This window comes from Dendrobates tinctorius, unplaced genomic scaffold (assembly GCF_039654945.1).
Source record: "Dendrobates tinctorius isolate UK_male_01 unplaced genomic scaffold, ASM3965494v1 ptg000104l, whole genome shotgun sequence".
NCBI classification, from domain to species: Eukaryota; Metazoa; Chordata; class Amphibia; order Anura; family Dendrobatidae; genus Dendrobates; species Dendrobates tinctorius.
In genome coordinates, this window is record NW_027361772.1 from 12,884,337 (window position 1) to 12,903,951 (window position 19,615).

The 19,615-nt window shown below is 42.4% G+C and overlaps 1 protein-coding gene across 4 annotated transcripts in view; it reads right to left on the reverse strand.

The window, feature by feature from the left end:
- Positions 1-11,057: 11,057 nt before the first annotated feature.
- LOC141100346 (patatin-like phospholipase domain-containing protein 6) overlaps positions 11,058-19,615 on the reverse strand; it is a 91,301-nt gene continuing 82,743 nt past the window's right edge. For all 4 annotated transcript variants that reach the window (XM_073588762.1, XM_073588763.1, XM_073588764.1 and 1 more), the window contains 4 exons: positions 13,697-13,813; positions 13,445-13,571; positions 12,734-12,795; positions 11,058-12,647 (listed from right to left, as the gene is read on the reverse strand). In XM_073588762.1, the coding sequence (XP_073444863.1) occupies positions 12,588-12,647; positions 12,734-12,795; positions 13,445-13,571; positions 13,697-13,813 (366 nt within the window). In that variant the 3' untranslated portion in view covers positions 11,058-12,587. The remainder of the gene's footprint in view (positions 12,648-12,733; positions 12,796-13,444; positions 13,572-13,696; positions 13,814-19,615) is intronic.

The window sequence follows — 19,615 nt, forward strand, 5'->3', positions numbered from 1 at the left end:
TTTCTCCATCAAAGACTTAGGTGTTTCCCAGTCTGGGAGTTTTTAAATGAGAGTTTTGAGACAAAAAAAATGGTCATTTGCAACCTGTATCTTGCCAGGATAAGCAGGGACGTGACCACTAAGACTAACCACCATCAGCATGATGAGGCACATGTCATCTAAGCACCCAACTCGGTAGGCCGAAAATCTGAGTCCACTATTGGTGCCATTGGGTGACACCACTGCCTCTTCCCCTGTGCTAGGTGTTTCCCAATCCCCTGTTCATGACACTGGCACAAATGTCTCATGCCCTGCACTTGTCCTTGCACATTCTGATGCACCATCATCAGGCACTTCCAAATCATTGTCCAAGCACAGGGTACAGCTGTCCCTACTCCAGGCTTTGTAACAAAAGAGAAAGTTTCCAGCCACCCACCCACAGGCCCAAACGCTGAACGGGCACATTTCCAGGCTGCTTGCCCTGGAAATGATGTCATGAAAGATTTCCGCCATGTCATGAAAGATTTCCGCCAACTCATGGCGGCAGCTTTCCCTTGGTACTCGGTCCCCAACCGCCACTTTTTCTTGGAATGTGGCATCCCGCCTTGTACCAGGACGTGTCCAGGAACATCAGCCATGTCCTTACTAAACAGTTATTGGGATTGCCCAATTAACAACTGACACATGTACAAGTGCTTGTGGCCAGGGATGGTACGTTTCCTCTAGGTGAACATTATGGGGGCTGGGCCAAGTCCCATCCTGGTACGGCACATGTGCTCTCAACACCAATGATTGCTGGCTGTACTTCTATCAAGGTTTCCTCCACCTCCTACATCAGTTACTGTACCCCTTCCTGCTCCTTCTCATCCTCCATCTCTGATATATTATTTCACAGCACGTTATCCACATCAGTGGCAAGCTAGAAGCTCTGCAGCACTTCCTCATGGAAGCGGCAACAGGCTCTGCTGAAGCTAATTTGTCTAGGGACAAATCACACACTGTGGCAGAGTTACTCAAAGGAATAACAGACCAGACAGATCTGTGGCTTTTTCCTCTGAACCTCCAACCAGGTGTAATAACGTGCAGGAGGGATATATGTCACCACGGAGCAGACAGACCAAGAGTGAAAGGGGAGGTTTATTTACATGGAGTAAAACTGGTAAACATACAGTATAACAGAGAAAATGCTGTAAAAGTTTATATCAGGAACTGGAGAAGTATAAGGGGTGCAAACAACATGAAGTTATTGTCTTAGGGGGGAAGAAACTTATCAGTTCCTGGAGATCTTGATTGCAGAGATCACTCTTCTTCCACGTAGGCACCGAGGCACAAGCAATGCTTGATGTCCTCTGTCTCTGGAGGCCTGGGTATTGTCCAACTGTAGTAAGAGGGGTTAACGTGGGAGCCCAAGGGGTATGAGGATGCCGCTATCCACTCAAGGTCCTTGTCTCTGCTATGACAGCGGTGTTCTCCCACCAGGGTCTGGTACTCTGCCTCCCACAGTCTCTCCTTGCAGGTCAGCGTCTCGTTACTGAACTCCCCTTGGTCACAGGGGAGCGTCTCAGCATATGTTCCAGTCTCTCTGCTGGGGGGGGTGTTGTGAGTTCACTCTCCCCTTCACCTTTGATGTCTGATGAACGCCCTCTGCTGGTGAAGAGAGGTAGTGAAATTGATTGGGATGGGAAGAACCTGTCATCTGAACAGGCGGAGTGTGATTGGACATCTGGAATTTCTGAGTGGATATAAGGCAGCCGACGCCCTGCAGGGCTGCTGGTGATCCTTTCTGCTCTGAGCTCTTGCATTCAGCTTAGTTCCTGTCTACTAAAAGCTAAGTTTTTGCCCTGCTATTATTCCATGAGATTTTGTCTGGTTTCCTTAGGCTGTGTGCACACGCTGCGGATTCCGCTGCGTTTCCGCAGCGTTTTTGGCCGCTGCGGACCCGCAGCAGTTTTAGCTGCGGTGTACAGTACCATTCAAATGAATGGGAATAAAAAACCGCTGTGCCGACGCTGCGGAAAAATCCGCGCGGATTTGCTGCGGTTTTGAATCCGCAGAAAGAATTGCATGTCAATTCTTTCTGCGGAAACCGCTGCGGGTTCTTATCTCCACCATTGTGGAGATAGTGAATCCGCAGGACCAAACCGCAGGCAAAACCGCAGATAATCCGCAGGTCTTTGGACCTGCGGATTATCTGCGGTTTTTGTAAAATCCGTGCGGATTAATCCGCAGCGGATTCCACAGCGTGTGCACGTAGCCTTAGTGTTTGTATTCAGCCAGTCCTGGTTGGGACTGGCTGAATTCTATTTTTGTCTCTGATCAGTTGATCTCTTTGCTCTGTTTTCAGAATATACCTGAGTGCTGATATAGTGATTTTGAAGTCTAGCGACTTCAGGGCCTTTTTCCCTATCAGACGGTTGGGACATTTTTGGTAGGGTTTTTTGCGGATTGCAGCCAGCATCTTTTCTGTCCTGTCCTATCTAGTTAGTTGGGCCCCATCGTTTGCTCAGCCTGTCTTTCTGTCTGTGTTTGTGTTTTCACCTTTTTTTAACCGACAATACATGTTGGGGGCTGTCTATTGCTTTGGGGTCTGCTCTGGAGCAGTTTAGATTTCCCCTTTCCTTCTGTAGGCTTATGTAGTTCTCCGGCTGTGACGAGGGGTCTAGGGCACCGTAGGAACCCCCCACGGCTACTGTTAGTTGTGGTGTATAGGATCAGGGGTCTGCAATCCGATAGCTACCAACCTCTCCGGTTTTCTGGACTTAGCTTGTATTTTTGTTTTCTCCTCCTCCGGTGACTCATTCATAACAGAATCACCAGCCATACCGCAGATTCTAGGGTGCTCAATAGCAGGAGAGAATTGTAAAAAAAAAAAAAAGTGTCAGAATTTTTTTTTTTTTGGTGTATATTTTTTCCTCTATTTCTCCGAGGCCGTAGGGGGAATTTTTTCTCAATGGAGATTAAGCAATTGTCTGATCGTGTGGAGCAGCTTACTGCTGAAGTGCGGGGAATTTCTGCCTATCTTGCTCATTCACATGCTGCTGAACCAAAGATCCCTACTCCTGATGTGTTTTTTGGGGATCGGTCTAAATTTCTGAATTTTAAGAATAATTGTAAATTATTTTTTGCCTTGAAGCCTAACTCATCGGGGAGCTCCGCGCAGCAGGTTAAAATTGTCATATCTTTGCTGCGCGGCGATCCCCAGGATTGGGCGTTTTCTTTGAAACCTGATGATCCTATTCTGACTGATGTGAACGCATTTTTTCAGGCCTTGGGGTTGTTGTATGATGAACCTAATGCTATTGATCAGGCTGAAAAGGCCCTGTTGGCATTGAGCCAGGGTCAGGATTCTGCCGAGTTGTACTGTCAAAAATTCTGAAAGTGGGCGGTCCTTACTACCTGGAATGATGGTGCCTTGGCAGCACTCTTTCGGAAGGGTTTGTCAGAAACCGTAAAAGATACTATGGTGGTATTTCCTGTTCCCTCTGGTCTTGACGATTCTATGTCATCAGCCATTCAGGTTGATCGGCGTTTGCGTGAACGCAAAACTGCATGAGAGGTGTTGCAACCTGTTGAACAAATGTCTGAACCTATGCAATGTGATAGAGTTTTGTCTAGGGCACAACATCAGGAGTTCAGAAGGCGTAATAAGCTGTGTTTTTTCTGTGGAGATGCCTCTCATATTATTTCTGTCTGCCCTAAACGAGAGAAACGTTTTGCACACACATTTGCTGTGGGTGGTGTTCAACCTAAGTTTCTTCTGGCAATTACTCTGATCTGCTCCCTGTCCACATTTTCCGCTAAGGCTTTTGTGGATTCGGGAGCAGCTCTGAACCTGATGGACTTGATTCTCTTCAGTCTTCTGCCTGCCCAGGTGTTGACACTGTGGTGGAGAGAATGCACCAGATTTGGGACCAAGTGGTGGATAACTCATTCATAACAGGGGGGCGTCTTGTCGAGGGACACGGTCTGTCTGTGGGGCAGCGTCTCCTCAAGAAGGGGGGTCAACAGCCTCCCTGGCAATGCGGTGCCAGGCTTCAAGTACTCACTGCCCTTTGCCCGTGTCTGCGGTCTCTCAGTCTCCAGGCACTGCACCCGTCTCCTCTCTGCCCCTGCGTCAGCGTCCTCCTGCTTCACCTGTCTGCGCTGCTCTGCTGGAAGCGTGGGCAGATCTCCCGCTCTCAGTCCTGACCTCTTCCTGTTCCTGAACACTGAGCAGTCTCCTAAAGCATCCCCCGGGGAACCTAACGCCCTGCTCGATGGTCCCGGGCACAGAGCCAGGAAGGCAACTTCCCCTCGGCTCCTTCGGTGCTTCACCCCCTTACACAGGCATAGTCCTGTGTGATAATGGGCAAAATCTGGTGGTGGCTGTGAAGCTTGGCAAGCTTACACATGTACTATGCTTGGAACACGTGCTCAACTTGGTAGTTCAGCAGTTTCTGAAAACCTACCCAGATTTGCCAGAGCAAGGTCAAGGTAGGCCACTTCAACGTCTACTTCCGCAAGTCAGTTACAGCTGCCGCCGCTCTGGCAGTGCTGCAGCAGCAGCGCAAGCAAGTGCCAGCTCACAGATTGGTGTGCGATTTCACCATGCGCTGGAACGTCATGCTGCACATGCTGGCAAGGCTTTGTGAGCAGCAGAGGCCAGTTGTTGAATGCCAGTTCCAACATGCCCATCTGTATTCTGGTCAGCCTCCACACCTAACTGAAGATAGGGTATGGATGTCTGACATTTGTGTAGTTCTACAAGACTTTGAGGACTCCACGAAGATGGTGAGGGCCATGACATCTTAGTTAGTGCAACGTTCCCACTTCTGTGCCTACTTAAACAGTCAGTGCTCACTATTAAACATGAAACTATACATGTGGACCAGGTGGAGATGGAGGAAGACATGAGACAGGAAGATACTACCCAGGCCAGTCTCATCTTATCGCTTCAGCGTGGATTGCGGAACAATGAGGAGGTGGAGGCTAAGATGAAGGGAAGGAACAGGAGCTGGTTGCTATCACAACAGAGGCTTGTACCCACAAAACCTTCATCCCATCTTTCCTATGTCGAATGGCTGAGAAGGCAAAAGAGAGGGAAGAGGAGAAAGACATAGAGAGTCGTCATCGTGGTGGAGATAGGGAAGGGTTGGCTATAGATAGCTTGACACCACTGCCTTTCCTGCAACCCTTGTGTTATATTTATATTGACCAATTAAGAGTACTGGTTGTTCACCATGGTAGACCAACGCTACAAGGAGAACTTGACATCTCTCCTTCCTAAGGCGGAGAGGTCTTCTAAAATGGTGCTACACCAGAAGGCCATTGAGGAAAATATATTGAAAGAATTCCAGACGTTAGTGGCAGGGTGCAAGCTTCCTTGCCCAACAAAGGAAGAGAAGCGAGGGAGACACACAGCAGAGGCAGGGGTACACCGTCAATGGCCTGGGCAAATTTTATGACACCATCCCAGCATCAAGGGCCTGAAGACCGGGTATTTTAGACAAGGAAGGAAAAGTTTTTAAAAATGGTCAAGCAAAACCTGGCCGACCAAACCAGCATATTCCCTAATTTCTCTATGACTTTCAACTATTGGGTCTGAAAGCTGGACTCCTGGCATGAGCTGTCTCTCTATGCCTTGGAGATGTTGTGCTGCCCTGCCACTAGCATCTTCTCGGAGCTGGACTTTAGTGCCACTTGAGGGGTCATAACAGACAGGCGCTTTCGCAGGTTAACAAATATGCTGACAGACTAACTCTGAAAAAAAGGAAGAAAGCCTTGATTAGCTCCCACTTTTCAACACCACCAAATGACAGCAGTACATAAAGTGTTTTTAATGCTTAATATTTGAATGAGGTCCTCCAGTTGATGCCTTCAAGGATGTATGGATGACCCTCCTTATAATTTTTTTACTTGCTTTGCACTTTGAGCAAAGCCTTTAAGAGTGGAGGAGTACATCAACTACAGTTTAATTTTTTTATGAGGCATTACATGTGGTGCCTTCAAGAGCTAATGGATGACTCTCCTAATTTTTTTCTGGCTTTATGAGTGTAGGAGTACCACAATTTCACTTTTATCGCAATATCTGAATGAGGCAATATGGTTGGTGCTTTGAAGGGTGTCTTGATGACCCTGCTTGTAAATATTGGCAAGCTTTCCACTTAGTGAAGAGCTCTTATGAGTCTAGGAGTAACACAACATGACATTTGAAATCTGAGTCCCTCTTCCACCCAATTTTTGGTAGTTCTTGCTTGCTTCCTTCATAAATTACATTGAAATTTCCAATTTTTTTATAGAATATTAATTTTTTTAAAATACATTTTTACATTTTGTCTTATATACAAGTCATTATATATGAAGGAAAGTTTCATAAAACTTTTTTCCTGAAAACTCCAATTTCTCTTCGATTTTGAATGTCTTATTGTCAATCCTTAGTAAAGTGGAATAAAAGTGTAAATCATTGTTCTCAGCAGCGATCTGGGAGTCAGAGATGCTCTCAGGAGTCTTACCCATGCTGTTCTCCTTCCATTCATCACTTTTTCCATCCATTTCAACATTTTCCCTGCCCCCCCCAGACCTCCACAACAATTTAAAAAAAAAAAAAAAACATGGGCCCAGAGACCAGCTCTCAATATATTGAGACACAGAGGTCCATCTATGTTGTATGTCATCTAACATTTCATAGTTAATATTCATTGAGAATATTTATACTTCTTGAGAATACTTACTCCCTCCTCACCCCATCTACATTTTTTTTCACTTTTTTTAAAGCTTTTGACATCAATATGGACATCACCCGTTGTGAACATTGTAATTCTGTGGTATCTACTATATATGAGGTGCCAAAACGAAAGAAACTAAACTGTTTGGTCATCACTCGTGCCATTGTAATCATGATTAAAAAAAACTATATTGAATGTATGGTAAGTACAATAGTTGCACTGCTGAATACAGTTGCACACACAGCACAAGAGTATATACAATTGATCACCTAAAGCAGGGTTCCCCAACTCCTGTCCTCAAGGCCCACCAACAGATCATGTTTTCAGGATTCCTTTGTACTGCACAGGTGAAGCAATTATCACCTGAGCAATACTAAGGAAATCCTGAAAACATGATCTGTTGGTGGGCCTTGAGGACAGGAGTTGGAGAACCCTGACCTAAAGCACATGTATAAAACAAAAGATAGTTCTAACCGGACAAAAAAAGTCAAAAGGTAACAAACAAGGTATGTGTGAGAAAATTACAATAGCATGTATCGTTACAAAATATTCATGAGAAAATGTGCAGACCGGACAAACCCCGTATTGTTATAACAGCAATGCCCTTAATAGACAAGGTAGTTCCCTAATAATGGGCATGATTATTTTGGATGAAATCTGACATTAGAGGGCAGTAATGATGATAAGAGTATGCAGCGTAGTACACATACATCGTGTTAAATGCCTGTACATAAGCTACCTGTAAGGTGCAGTTAAGTGCATGTTGTGTCCACCCCGACGCGCGTTTTGGTGTAGACCTTCGTCAGGGTGATTGTATATACAGACGTGCAACCATTATACTAACCATACATTCAATAAAGGTTTTTTAGCTTGATCACAATGGCATGAGTGATGACCAAACAGTTTGGTTTCTTTCGTTTTGGCATTTATATATTTCCGAATGGTCTCTTTTGCTCCATAGAGTCTGGCAGGTATATGTGTTAGTTTAGCTGATTAGGTATTACCACTTTTTACATTAATTTTACCACGTATACTACATGCCTCACCCAAGTTGTTTTGCTTAATGTATATACAGGTGTTATCTGTCTTTGCAATCATGTCTGTAATGAAAATACAGGTGCATCTCACAAAATTAGAATATCATCAAAAGGTTAATTTATTTCAGTTCTTCAATACAAAAAGTGAAACTAATATATTATATAGAGTCATTACACACAGAGTGATCTATTCCAAGTGTTTATTTCTGTTAGTGTTGATGATTATGGCTTACAGCCAATGAAAATCCAAAAGTCATTATCTCAGTGAATTAGAATAATATTCTAATTTTGTGAGAAGCACCTGTAAGACTGCTGAAAAGTCTTTACCTAACAGGAAGAATCACTCCAATATTATATGTAGGGACCTGTGTGAAAATGTAAACTATAATGTAAAAATGTAAACACATACATAAAACATATGGCATAAAAGCTTGACATATACAATAAGTAATTTTCTGATAACCATTCCTCTTAACAACTTTACTAGCACCGCTGCATCACCTTTTATATGCCCTTTGAATTTCACAATTAAATACAGGCAAAATTAAAGCCAAAAGCAGCTTACGAATTAGGATCAAATTATTTGTACTGTTTATTTGCATTCATAATCGCATTTAATAATAGGTTACGGTGGGTCTGGCTCGTACAATCCCATCATTAAATATCCTCATGTTACACTTTACATGGTTCTGGTGTAACGGAACATGGTAATTAATATGCTTCAGTTGAAACAGCAGAAACTACCTAAATTCCTTCCTATTAATTCTAGCTTTCTTCTACAGCATACTTGGAAAGAGACAATGCTTTCAGGAGCCTTCTGTACATTTTGGGAGAGCTGGTACACACGTTTTAAAAGGTTATTCACATCTTTAGAAGTTATCGCTAGATATAACCAAATCTGTTCACCTGGATTCACCGTGAATTGAAAAACAAATTCAAATTCTCCAGAATTTGATTTTTTTTTTAAATCAAAATGGAAAAAATATACACTCACCTCACCACTATCCTATCCTGTCGCTACAGCCCGCCTTTGAGTGTTTAGTTCTTCTTCTCTTGTCTTCTACTACGATCTTCACACGACACCGAGAAAATCCCAGACATGATGACCCGCACCATGACGTAATGAAGCACATTGCCCTTTGAAGACATTAATTGGGACTTCTCATTTTGTGTCATGACATTATGACGTTGTGATGTCTGAGGCCTAGTCGGTGGCAGAAGCTTATCGCTGAGTGCAAGATGCCTCACTTAGCACTGGCCGGAGAGCTTCTGCAGCGGAACTGTAAGGCAGCGGGAGGGGTTGCATACTGTCAAATTCTAATCGTGGCAGATGTGCTCATCTGTAGTTATCACCCGGTCATAACTTGCCAATTGGTGGGAATTTGTCCCCAACAGATTCCAGTTGTGGGTTTTCTAGAGGCCCTATTTAAATTTGAGAGGTGGGTGGATACACACCACCCAACTCCATTCATTCTCTGTCAGACTCATCACTAAAGCAAGCGGGTTAAAAAGGGAAGGGAAAACAGGGTTTGAGGTCTAGCAGTTTTTTGCGATCTGGGGTGAGTTTACACTTTTTCTTCAGACCTTACTATCTTATTAGTTTCTATGATGTTCTCATGTACAATACCGTTCCAAAGTTTGGGGTCCCCCAGACAATTTTGTGTTTTCCATGAAAACTCATTCTTTTATTAATCAAATGAGTTGCCAAATGAATTTAAAATCTATTCCAGACATTGACAAGGTTTGAAAAAAAGATTTTTATTTGAAATAGTAATTTTCTCCTTCAAACTTTGCTTTAGTCAAAGAATGCTCCCTTTGCAGCAATTACAGCTTTGCAGACCTTTGGCATTCTAGCAGTTAATTTGCTGAGGTAATTTGGAGAAATTTCACCCCATGCTTCCAGAAGCTCCTCCCACAAGTTGGTTTGGCTTGATGGGCACTTTTTGCGTACCATATGGTCAAGCTGCTCCCACAACAGCTCAATGGGGTTGAAATCTGGTGACTGCGCTGGCCACTCCATTACAGATAGAATACCAGCTGCCTGCTTCTTCCCTAAATAGTTCTTACATAATTTGTAGCTGTGTTTTGTGTCATTGTCCTGTTGTAGGATGAAATTGGCTCCAATCAAGCGCTGTCCACAGGGTATGGCATGGCATTGCAAAATAGAGTGACAGCCTTGCTTAGTCAAAATCCCTTTTACTTTGTACAAATCTCCCACTTTACCAGCACCAAAGCAACCCCAGACCATCACATTACCTCCACCATGCTTGACAGATGGCGTCAGGCACTCTTCCAGCATCTTTTCAGTCGTTTTGCATCTTGCAAATGTTCTTCTTTGTGATCCAAACACCTCAAACTTGGATTCGTCTGTCCATAACACTTTTTACCAATCTTCCTCTGTCCAATGTCTGTGTTCTTTTGCCCATATTAATCTTTTCCTTTTATTAGCTTGTCTCAGATATGGCTTTTTCTTTGCTACTCTGCCCTGAAGACCAGCATCCCGGAGTCACCTCTTCACTATAGACGTTGACACTGGCGTTTTGCGTGAACTATTTAATGAAGCTGCCCATTGTGGACCTGTGAGGAGTCGACTTCTCAAAGTACAGACTCTAATGTACTTGTCTTGCTGCTCAGTTGTGTAGCGGGGCCTCTCACTTCTCTTTCTACTCTGGTTAGAGCCTGTTTGTGCTCTCCTCTGAAGGGAGTAGTACACACCGTTGTAGGAAATCTTCAGTTCTTGGCAATTTCTCGCATGGAATAGCCTTCATTTCTAAGAACAAGAATAGACTGTCGAGTTTCACATGAAAGTCCTTTTTTTCTGGCCATTTTGAGAGTTTAATGGAACCAACAAATGTAATGCTCCAGATTCTCAACTAGCTTAAAGGAAGGTCAGGTTTATAACTTCTCTAATCAGCCAAACTGTTTTCAGCTGTGCTAACATACTTGGACAAGGGTTTTCAAGGGTATTCTAACCACCCATTAGCCTTCTTAAACAGTTAGCAAACACAAAGTACCATAAGAACACTGGAGTGATGATTGTTGGAAATGAGCCTCTATACACCTATGAACATATTGCATTAAAAACCAGATGTTTGCAGCTAGAATAGTCATTTACCACATTAAAAATGTATAGTGTATTTCTGAATCATTTAATATTCACTTCATTGGAAAAAACTGTGCTTTTCTTTAAAAAATAAGGAAATTTCTAAGTGACCCTAAACTTTTGAACGGTAGTGTAGTTTACAGTATTTGTGCAAAACTAATATTTTCATATTCACCAACTCCATACAATGATTACGCTGAACATGTCTCGTATATATTCATATGATGCAGTTAGTCTGTGCAAATTTAATGCTTTAATTTAATGTTAAACAAACTCAGTCATTTCATTTTTTTACATTCACCATATAAAATATAAACACATTTAATATATGACATTCATTTTTTCCAGTTTCTCTCTATAGAGACATCCTTTTTTATAATTATAGCTGTGTAATCTTTTTGTAGTGTGAATTGCTACATACACTCACCCAAACCACTTAAACGATATGGTATTCTAATGTAATGTCATGGTACTGTTGCAGGATTTCTGGGGGAAAGTGGCTCCTTCCCTATCCCTCACTCTAGGGGGCGCCCTAGTATGTACCTGTCCCCAGGATTACCCCAGATGGTGGATGCCCCGGGGTCACGTGCCTTGCTATGCTCCTGACTTATCCTTATCTGTTCCCTCCTCCACCCAGGATGGTGTGAGGCTGAAGTGTATAGACAGTTTCATGATATTCTCCCCAAATGAGTAAATGGCACAGATATAACAAACTGTAAAAATGTAGGGCTCTAAATAAATGAAAGCTACTCTTTGATTGGTTGCTGTGGACAAAAAAAGTTGTTTTTTCTTTTAGATATTTTGTTAAATCTGCCTCATTTCCTCATATGGGGACAATAGAATTAAACTGTCTATTAGAAAAACTGTTTGTTGGGCATGTCAGCCAATCACAGCAAAGCTTTCATTTCAAGTAGGGCTCTTAATAAAAGAAACATATGCTGTGATTGGTAGTTATGGGCAAAGATAGTTTTTCTTATAGACAGCTTCCATAAATCCACCCCATAATGTTATGTCTATAAGTCAATTCTCCCACAAAAAGGCGATACCTCCTATGTTACCGAAAGCAACGTCAGATCTCCTGGGCCACATCGCAACCTCCCGAATTTCCTGAAGGTTGCTTGTTCTCCAGCCCACAATTTTATTTTCGGAAAATGGGGGAGATTGCAACTTGGAAAAGTTAGAAAAAAAATACTAAAATGAAAAAACATCACAACAAAAAATGTATCCATACTCCATAAAGTTAGAGTAAGGAAGGAATCAAGCCTGACAAATCTCACAGTAAGGCCTCATGCAGACGTCCAAGGATTTCGGTCCGGTCTTTGACCACAATGAACAGACTGGCCATAGGTCTGCCAACCGGAGCACGACAGCTTCATGTATTTCTATGAGGCTGTAACGATTGGGTCGGGACACCTACATCGAAGTCTATGCGCAGGCCGATTGGCACGAACGTCTGAAAAAGCCTTCAGGGTTTGACACTTCTCATGAAAGAACTAGAGCAAAAAACTGATGAGGGGTGCTACTACGCGGGGTGGATACAGGGAGTGTCTTTTTCTTATTATGCAGCTGTAAATTTTGCCATTTTCTATCACGTAAGAAACGCCTAAATTTATGTACAGAACACCTATACTCATGAAGCCTATAAATAAAGAGACACTCCTCACAATCGTCAAAGACAATTAGGAATCATCCAGTTGTGCATTTCTTATTCTCCCCAGCAGTAATCTGAAGACCCAAAAATTCTAGATTGGAGTAAGGGCCACTCTAGCAATGAGGAAGACCAGATCCAAAAACTTGTTTGATCTTTAATGACTTCTCTTCATCCTGATAAGTAAAACAAAAAATAGTCAATTGGTGAAAATTTGGGAACAACTTGCCACAAATTTGTAGATAAATATGAAAGTGCTTACTGTCTCATAGGCTTCACTTCTGAATGTGTTATCAGGTTGGTCTCCGCTTAGCAGACATTCCTCTAACAAAATAAAGACGAATTTTATAGAAAGTTCCATCAAAATAAGATTGATGGAATCTTGCATGAGCTACGGCCAGCATTTATGGGTGTATAGTGTCAGAACAAGTCCATTTTGAATGCTTACTACTGCAAAGTCTATGTCAGTCATACAAAGACAACGAAAGCAGTTCAGTGCAAAAAACTCTGCAAACAGCAGCATATGGGCTCATTCCGATGTCCAATTTTTGCGTATAAGATCTAACCATGATTTTCAGGGATAGCACTCATACCTGTGATAGTCTATGGGACCATTTCCATGTCCGTGATCGAAAATCGTGGAGACATGTCCGATTTTTATCAAAATCGGCGATGCAAGTCAATGGGTCAGTGAAAAAAATCGGGACTGCACTAGGATGACATAAGAGCGCGGTCCGATTTTCATGGACAGTCAGCGTGGAGAATTTTTTTTTCATTATTTCTCTACTTATGAGAAAATTCGATGACAATTGGACCACACTCTGATCAACGTCTGATCAGAATAATCTTTCCATTTTTCTCGTAGGTGGAAAAATCGTACGTCTGAATGAGGCCTAAATCTCAGTATCAAAAGCTATATGACAAAGAACTGAGACATCCGAGAATACTGCATTCCCAATATTTGCAGAGGTACCTGCATAATGTAGAACATAGTCTCGATCATCTGACATTTGCGGTCCTTGGTGAATGTATCGGCTGCTGGTAGGTTCAATGCGAGACACAATTTCAGCCAGATCGGTGAAACCTGGGACCATGCCGACCTATATATGGGGATATGGGGAGGGAAACCATGTAAGACATCACAAGGCTATACTGTAACACATAGTCAGAGGATATAGCTAATTAGCAGGTACTCTGTGATATGAATTAGTGACATCACACTTACACCACCCTCCTGACGGTCATCTAAGTCCGGGGCACTGTGGTCTTGCAACATCTTCACAATGACGTCTCCTCGATGCCACTCTGTAAATATAAGCTTCCCGTAGTCGTATCCAATATCCTGCGTAGTACATAATAGATGAGACACTGAGGACAGATGAAGATATAAGAAATGTGATATGAAGACAGTGTCGGACTGGCGCACCACAGGCCCACCAGTAACATCAACTCCAGGGCCCCACTTTTCAGCTACATAGAAATATGAACTTATCCTCATTCACAAAGTTCAATAGCCAATAAATGGGTTGATTGCTGAATAAAAAAAGATGATGCTTTTGTCTGCACATAGTAAATCAAGTGTATTGTGCCAAGTACTGCTCATATGAGAGGGTGGTGGCCAGGGATGGACTAGGAGTGTAATTCAGCCCTGACACTTGAAAGCACATAGGTCCATGTTGTTCCTCCCCCCTGATGCTTCATCTCAGCTGCACCCTGAGGGCGCCGATACGGTTAACAGCATAGCAGACAATGCAGCCCACGACTGGACCAACCCATCTGGCGCTTGCCAGACTTGCCAGATGGCCAGTCCGGCCCTGGTGGTGGTTCATTTCTGCTCAAGGGCCCACTGGAGGATTCTCCTTTTCTTCTGTGGGCCAGTCCAACTCTACATGAAGTTAAGGGGTGACATAGAAATAATTATAGGATATAAATCCAGGAAATTCATGTACATATGAAACCCAGGAGGGCACCACTAGATAAAGAAAGGGGGATACTCCTGCGATCAGTATAAACAGGAACCAAGGCTTATAGTGAAGAAAAAGCTACTGATCAAAGTGCAGGGATCAACCACACAAATACATTTTTATTAATTACACAAAAAGACTGCACCATATAAAAACATTTAAAAGTCATGACACATGCAAAGCACACAAGGCTCATAATGGAGACAACAAGACAAGTCCCATGGAGTGTGAGTAATTACAGCGGCTCAAAAAATGATGGTCATTTGAAAACATGTGAAACACTGAATAACCTGTAAAAGCATTATAAACAGTCCCCATCAGTTTCTCATTAATATGCAAAATGCATTAATACATCCACAAAGAGTATAAAGGGGATAACAGGTGTTCACAATAACATAGTTATACAGTTGTGGCCAAAAGTATTGACACCCCTGCAATTCTGTCAGATAATACTCAGTTTCTTCCTGAAAATGATTGCAAACACAAATTCTTTGTTATTATTATCTTCATTTAATTTGTCTTAAATGAAAAAATACAAAAAGAATTGTCCTAAAGCCAAATTGGATATAATTCCACACCAAACATAAAAAAGAGGGTGGACAAAAGTATTGGCACTGTTCGAAAAATCATGTGATGCTTCTCTAATTTGTGTAATTAACAGCACCTGTAACTTACCTGTGGCACCTAACAGGTGTTGGCAATAACTAAATCACACTTGCAGCCAGTTGACATGGATTAAAGGTGACTCAACCTCTGTCCTGTGTCCTTGTGTGTACCACATTGAGCATGGAGAAAAGAAAGAAGACCAAAGAACTGTCTGAGGACTTGAGAAACCAAATTGTGAGGAAGCATGAGCAATCTCAAGGCTACAAGTCCATCTCCAAAGACCAGAATGTTCCTGTGTCTACCGTACGCAGTGTCATCAAGAAGTTTAAAGCCCATGGCACTGTGGCTAACCTCCCTAGATGTGGACGGAAAAGAAAAATTGACAAGAGATTTCAATGCAAGATTGTGCGGATGTTGGATAAAGAACCTCGACTAACATCCAAACAAGTTCAAGCTGCCCTGCAGTCTGAGGGTACAACAGTGTCAACCCGTACTATCCGTCGGCGTCTGAATGAAAAGGGACTGTATGGTAGGAGACCCAGGAAGACCCCACTTCTTACCCCGAGACATAAAAAAGCCAGGCTGGAGTTTGCCAAAACTTACCTGAAAAAGCCTAAAACGTTATGGAAGAATGTTCTCTGGTCAGATGAGACAAAAGTAGAGCTTTTTGGGCAAAGGCATCAACATAGAGTTTACAGGAGAAAAAAAGAGGCATTCAAAGAAAAAAACACGGTCCCTACAGTCAAACATGGCGGAGTTCCCTGATGTTTTGGGGTTGCTTTGCTGCCTCTGGCACTGGACTGCTTGGCCGTGTGCATGGCATTATGAAGTCTGAAGTCTACCAACAAATTTTGCAGCATAATGTAGGGCCCAGTGTGAGAAAGCTGGGTCTCCCTCAGAGGTCATGGGTCTTCCAGCAGGACAATGACCCAAACACTTCAAAAAGCACTAGAAAATGGTTTGAGAGAAAGCACTGGAGACTTCTAAGGTGGCCAGCAATGAGTCCAGACCTGAATCCCATAGAACACCTGTGGAGAGATCTAAAAATGGCAGATTGGAGAAGGCACCCTTCAAATATCAGGGACCTGGAGCAGTTTGCCAAAGAAGAATGGTCTAAAATTCCAGCAGAGCATTGTAAGAAACTCATTGATGGTTACCGGAAGCGGTTGGTCGCAGTTATTTTGGCTAAAGGTTGAGCAACCAAGTATTAGGCTGAGGGTGCCAATACTTTTGTCTGGCCCATGTTTGGAGTTTTGTGTGAAATGATCAATGTTTTGCTTTTTGCTTAATTCTCTTTTGTGTTTTTTCATTTAAGACAAATTAAATGAAGATAATAATACCAAAGAATTTGTGTTTGCAATCATTTTCAGGAAGAAACTGAGTATTATCTGACAGAATTGCAGGGGTGTCAATACTTTTGGCCACAACTGTATCCATACACAAGAGCCATATACAATCCAGGACAGAATGCAAGCAATCATATAAAAGGATTCAATGACCTGAAAGAGAAATTGAGACATACAGTCATATGTAAAAGTTTGGGCACCCCTATTAATGTTAACCTTTTTTCGTTATAACAATTTTGGTTTTTGCAACAGGTATTTCAGTTTCATATATCTAATAACTGATGGACTCAGTTATATTTCTGGATTCAAATGAGGTTTATTGTACTAACAGAAAATGTGCAATCTGCATTTAAACAAAATTTGACTGGTGCAAAAGTATGGGCACCCTTATCATTTTCTTGATTTGAACACTCCTAACTACTTTTTACTGACTTCCTGAAGCACTAAATTGGTTTTGTAACCTCATTGAGCTTTGAACTTCATAGCCAGGTGTATCAAATCATGAGAAAAGGTATTTAAAGTGGCCACTTGCAAGTAGTTCTCCTATTTGATTCTCCTATGAAGAGTGGCATCATGGGCTCCTCAAAACAACTCTCAAATGATCTGAAAACAAAGATTATTCAACATAGCTTTTCAGGGGAAGGATACAAAAAGTTGTCTCAGAGATTTAACCAGTCAGTTTCCACTGTGAGGAACATAGTAAGGAAATGAACAACACAGGTACAGTTCTTGTTAAGCCCAGAAGTGGCAGGCCAAGAAAAATATCAGAAAGGCCGAGAAGAAGAATGGTGAGAACAGTCAAGGACAATCCACAGACCACCTCCAAAGACCTGCAGCATCATCTTGCTGCAGATGGTGTCACTGTGCATCGGTCAACAATACAGCGCACTTTGCACAAGGAGAAGCTGTATGGGAGAGTGATGCGAAAGAAGCCGTTTCTGCAAGCACGCCACAAACAGAGTCGCCTGAGGTATGCAAAAGCACATTTGGACAAGCCAGTTACATTTTGGAAGAAGGTCCTGTGGACTGATGAAACAAAGATTGAGTTGTTTGGTCATACAAAAAGGTGTTATGCATGCGCTGTATTGTTGACCGATGCACAGTGACACCATCTGCAGCAAGATGATGCTGCAGGTCTTTGGAGGTGGTCTGTGGATTGTCCTTGACTGTTCTCACCATTCTTCTTCTCTGCCTTTCTGATATTTTTCTTGGCCTGCCACTTCTGGGCTTAACAAGAACTGTACCTGTGTTCTTCCATTTCCTTACTATGTTCCTCACAGTGGAAACTGACTGGTTAAATCTCTGAGACAACTTTTTGTATCCTTCCCCTGAAAAGCTATGTGGAATAATCTTGGTTTTCAGATCATTTGAGAGTTGTTTTGAGGAGCCCATGATGCCACTCTTCATAGGAGAATCAAATAAGAGAACTACTTGCAAGTGGCCACCTTAAATACCTTTTCTCATGATTTGATACACCTGGCTATGAAGTTCAAAGCTCAATGAGGTTACAAAACCAATTTAGTGCTTCAGGAAGTCAGTAAAAAGTAGTTAGGAGTGTTCAAATCAAGAAAATGATAAGGGTGCCCATACTTTTGCACCGGTCAAATTTTGTTTAAATGCAGATTGCACATTTTCTGTTAGTACCATAAACCTCATTTGAATCCAGAAATATAACTGAGTCCATCAGTTATTAGATATATGAAACTGAAATACCTGTTGCAAAAACCAAAATTGTTATAAAGAAAAAAGGTTAACATTAATAGGGGTGCCCAAACTTTTACATATGACTGTAATAGAGCCCACATAACTGGACATAAATACCAAACAAATAGTAGCTAAATTGAATCCTGCCCGCAATGTCCCTATAAAAAAAATCGCTCACATGGGGGGAGCTTGTGGAGTGCCCGACATATGTCGCCACCGCAAGGTGGCTTCGTCAGGGGCTGGAGAGTCAGTCTACTGAAGGTCCAATAAGTATATGCAATAATTAGTGAAAATAAATTGCAGCCGAGGCCGAATACCTGTGTAGCTGCAATCACTACAGAGGCCAGGACACACATTCAAGCCTGGAAACGGAGGTCAGTGACACACAATTCTTTCCGGTTCAGCAGTGTCTGACGTATCGGCTCCCCACTGCGCAGGCGCATGGTCAACGGTTGCCACAGAGAGAGGACTTTTGCTTGTGGCAGATGTAATATCTGCCACTTAACTGTTGGTAGTGAAGGGGTTAATGTTCCAACCTTGAAGTTCCCTGTTTCTTCTAAGACCTTTTTTAATTGTAGGTCCAAAAACCTTGTGTATGCATTATTCTGTCCATGTCCGAAAATCTACGTAGGACAAACTACACAGGAATTTCGAAAAAGGATTCAACAACATCTTTCCAATATCAATACGGCAAGAACGGATCGTGAAAAAGGTAAACCCCTTACCTCAGTAGCCATGCACTTTTTGTGTGAACATAATGGACGTTGCACTGGCATTAGGGTTATGGGCTTGGAAACAGTACAGACCAACATTAGAGGGGGCAACATCTCGTTGGAATTATTGAAACGGGAATCCAGGTGGATCTATGACCTTTGCAGTCGGTCACCTTTGGGACTCAACGAAGAGTTATTATTTACGGGTTATTACAAACAAATTTGATCCAACTAGATAGTTATGTCTCCCTTTTTGCTCTTCTTTTAGGTTCCTATCTATTTGGGTATGATCAGCACAGCCTGGATCACTCTTGTAACTCCACTTGTTTTGTCTGTGTGCTGTGGCTGGGATACATCCTTCTTTTTGTCACTCTTTGGATCAAGGCCTCTTTGGATCTCCTCTACTGGATTTGGTTTCTATTATCCCTCCAGGAATACATGTGAAGAGATTCAAGCATTCTAGAGACTTTCACTCTGACATGGACCCATTATTTTGTGCTTGGACTTTTTATTTGGCGTCAATTTCTTTTACTTATTAGCGTATTACATCCAGGTTAAGTTTGGGTATGGGGAGGAGTTTGTGGAGTGGACGGCGTTATTGAATTTTTTCATTTTTCAACTTTATTAATCGCAATATTGGGAGGAGCTTGTGGAGTCAGATTATTTGGCAACAGCCATTATTACCTTTATGGCTGTTCGTCATCATTACCATCTAAAATTCTCCTATGGTTACCATGCGCGATCTCCAATTGTCTATCTATCTTTTTCTCCTTTTATGATGGTATGAATTTGAGGGTGTATAACAAGCCCA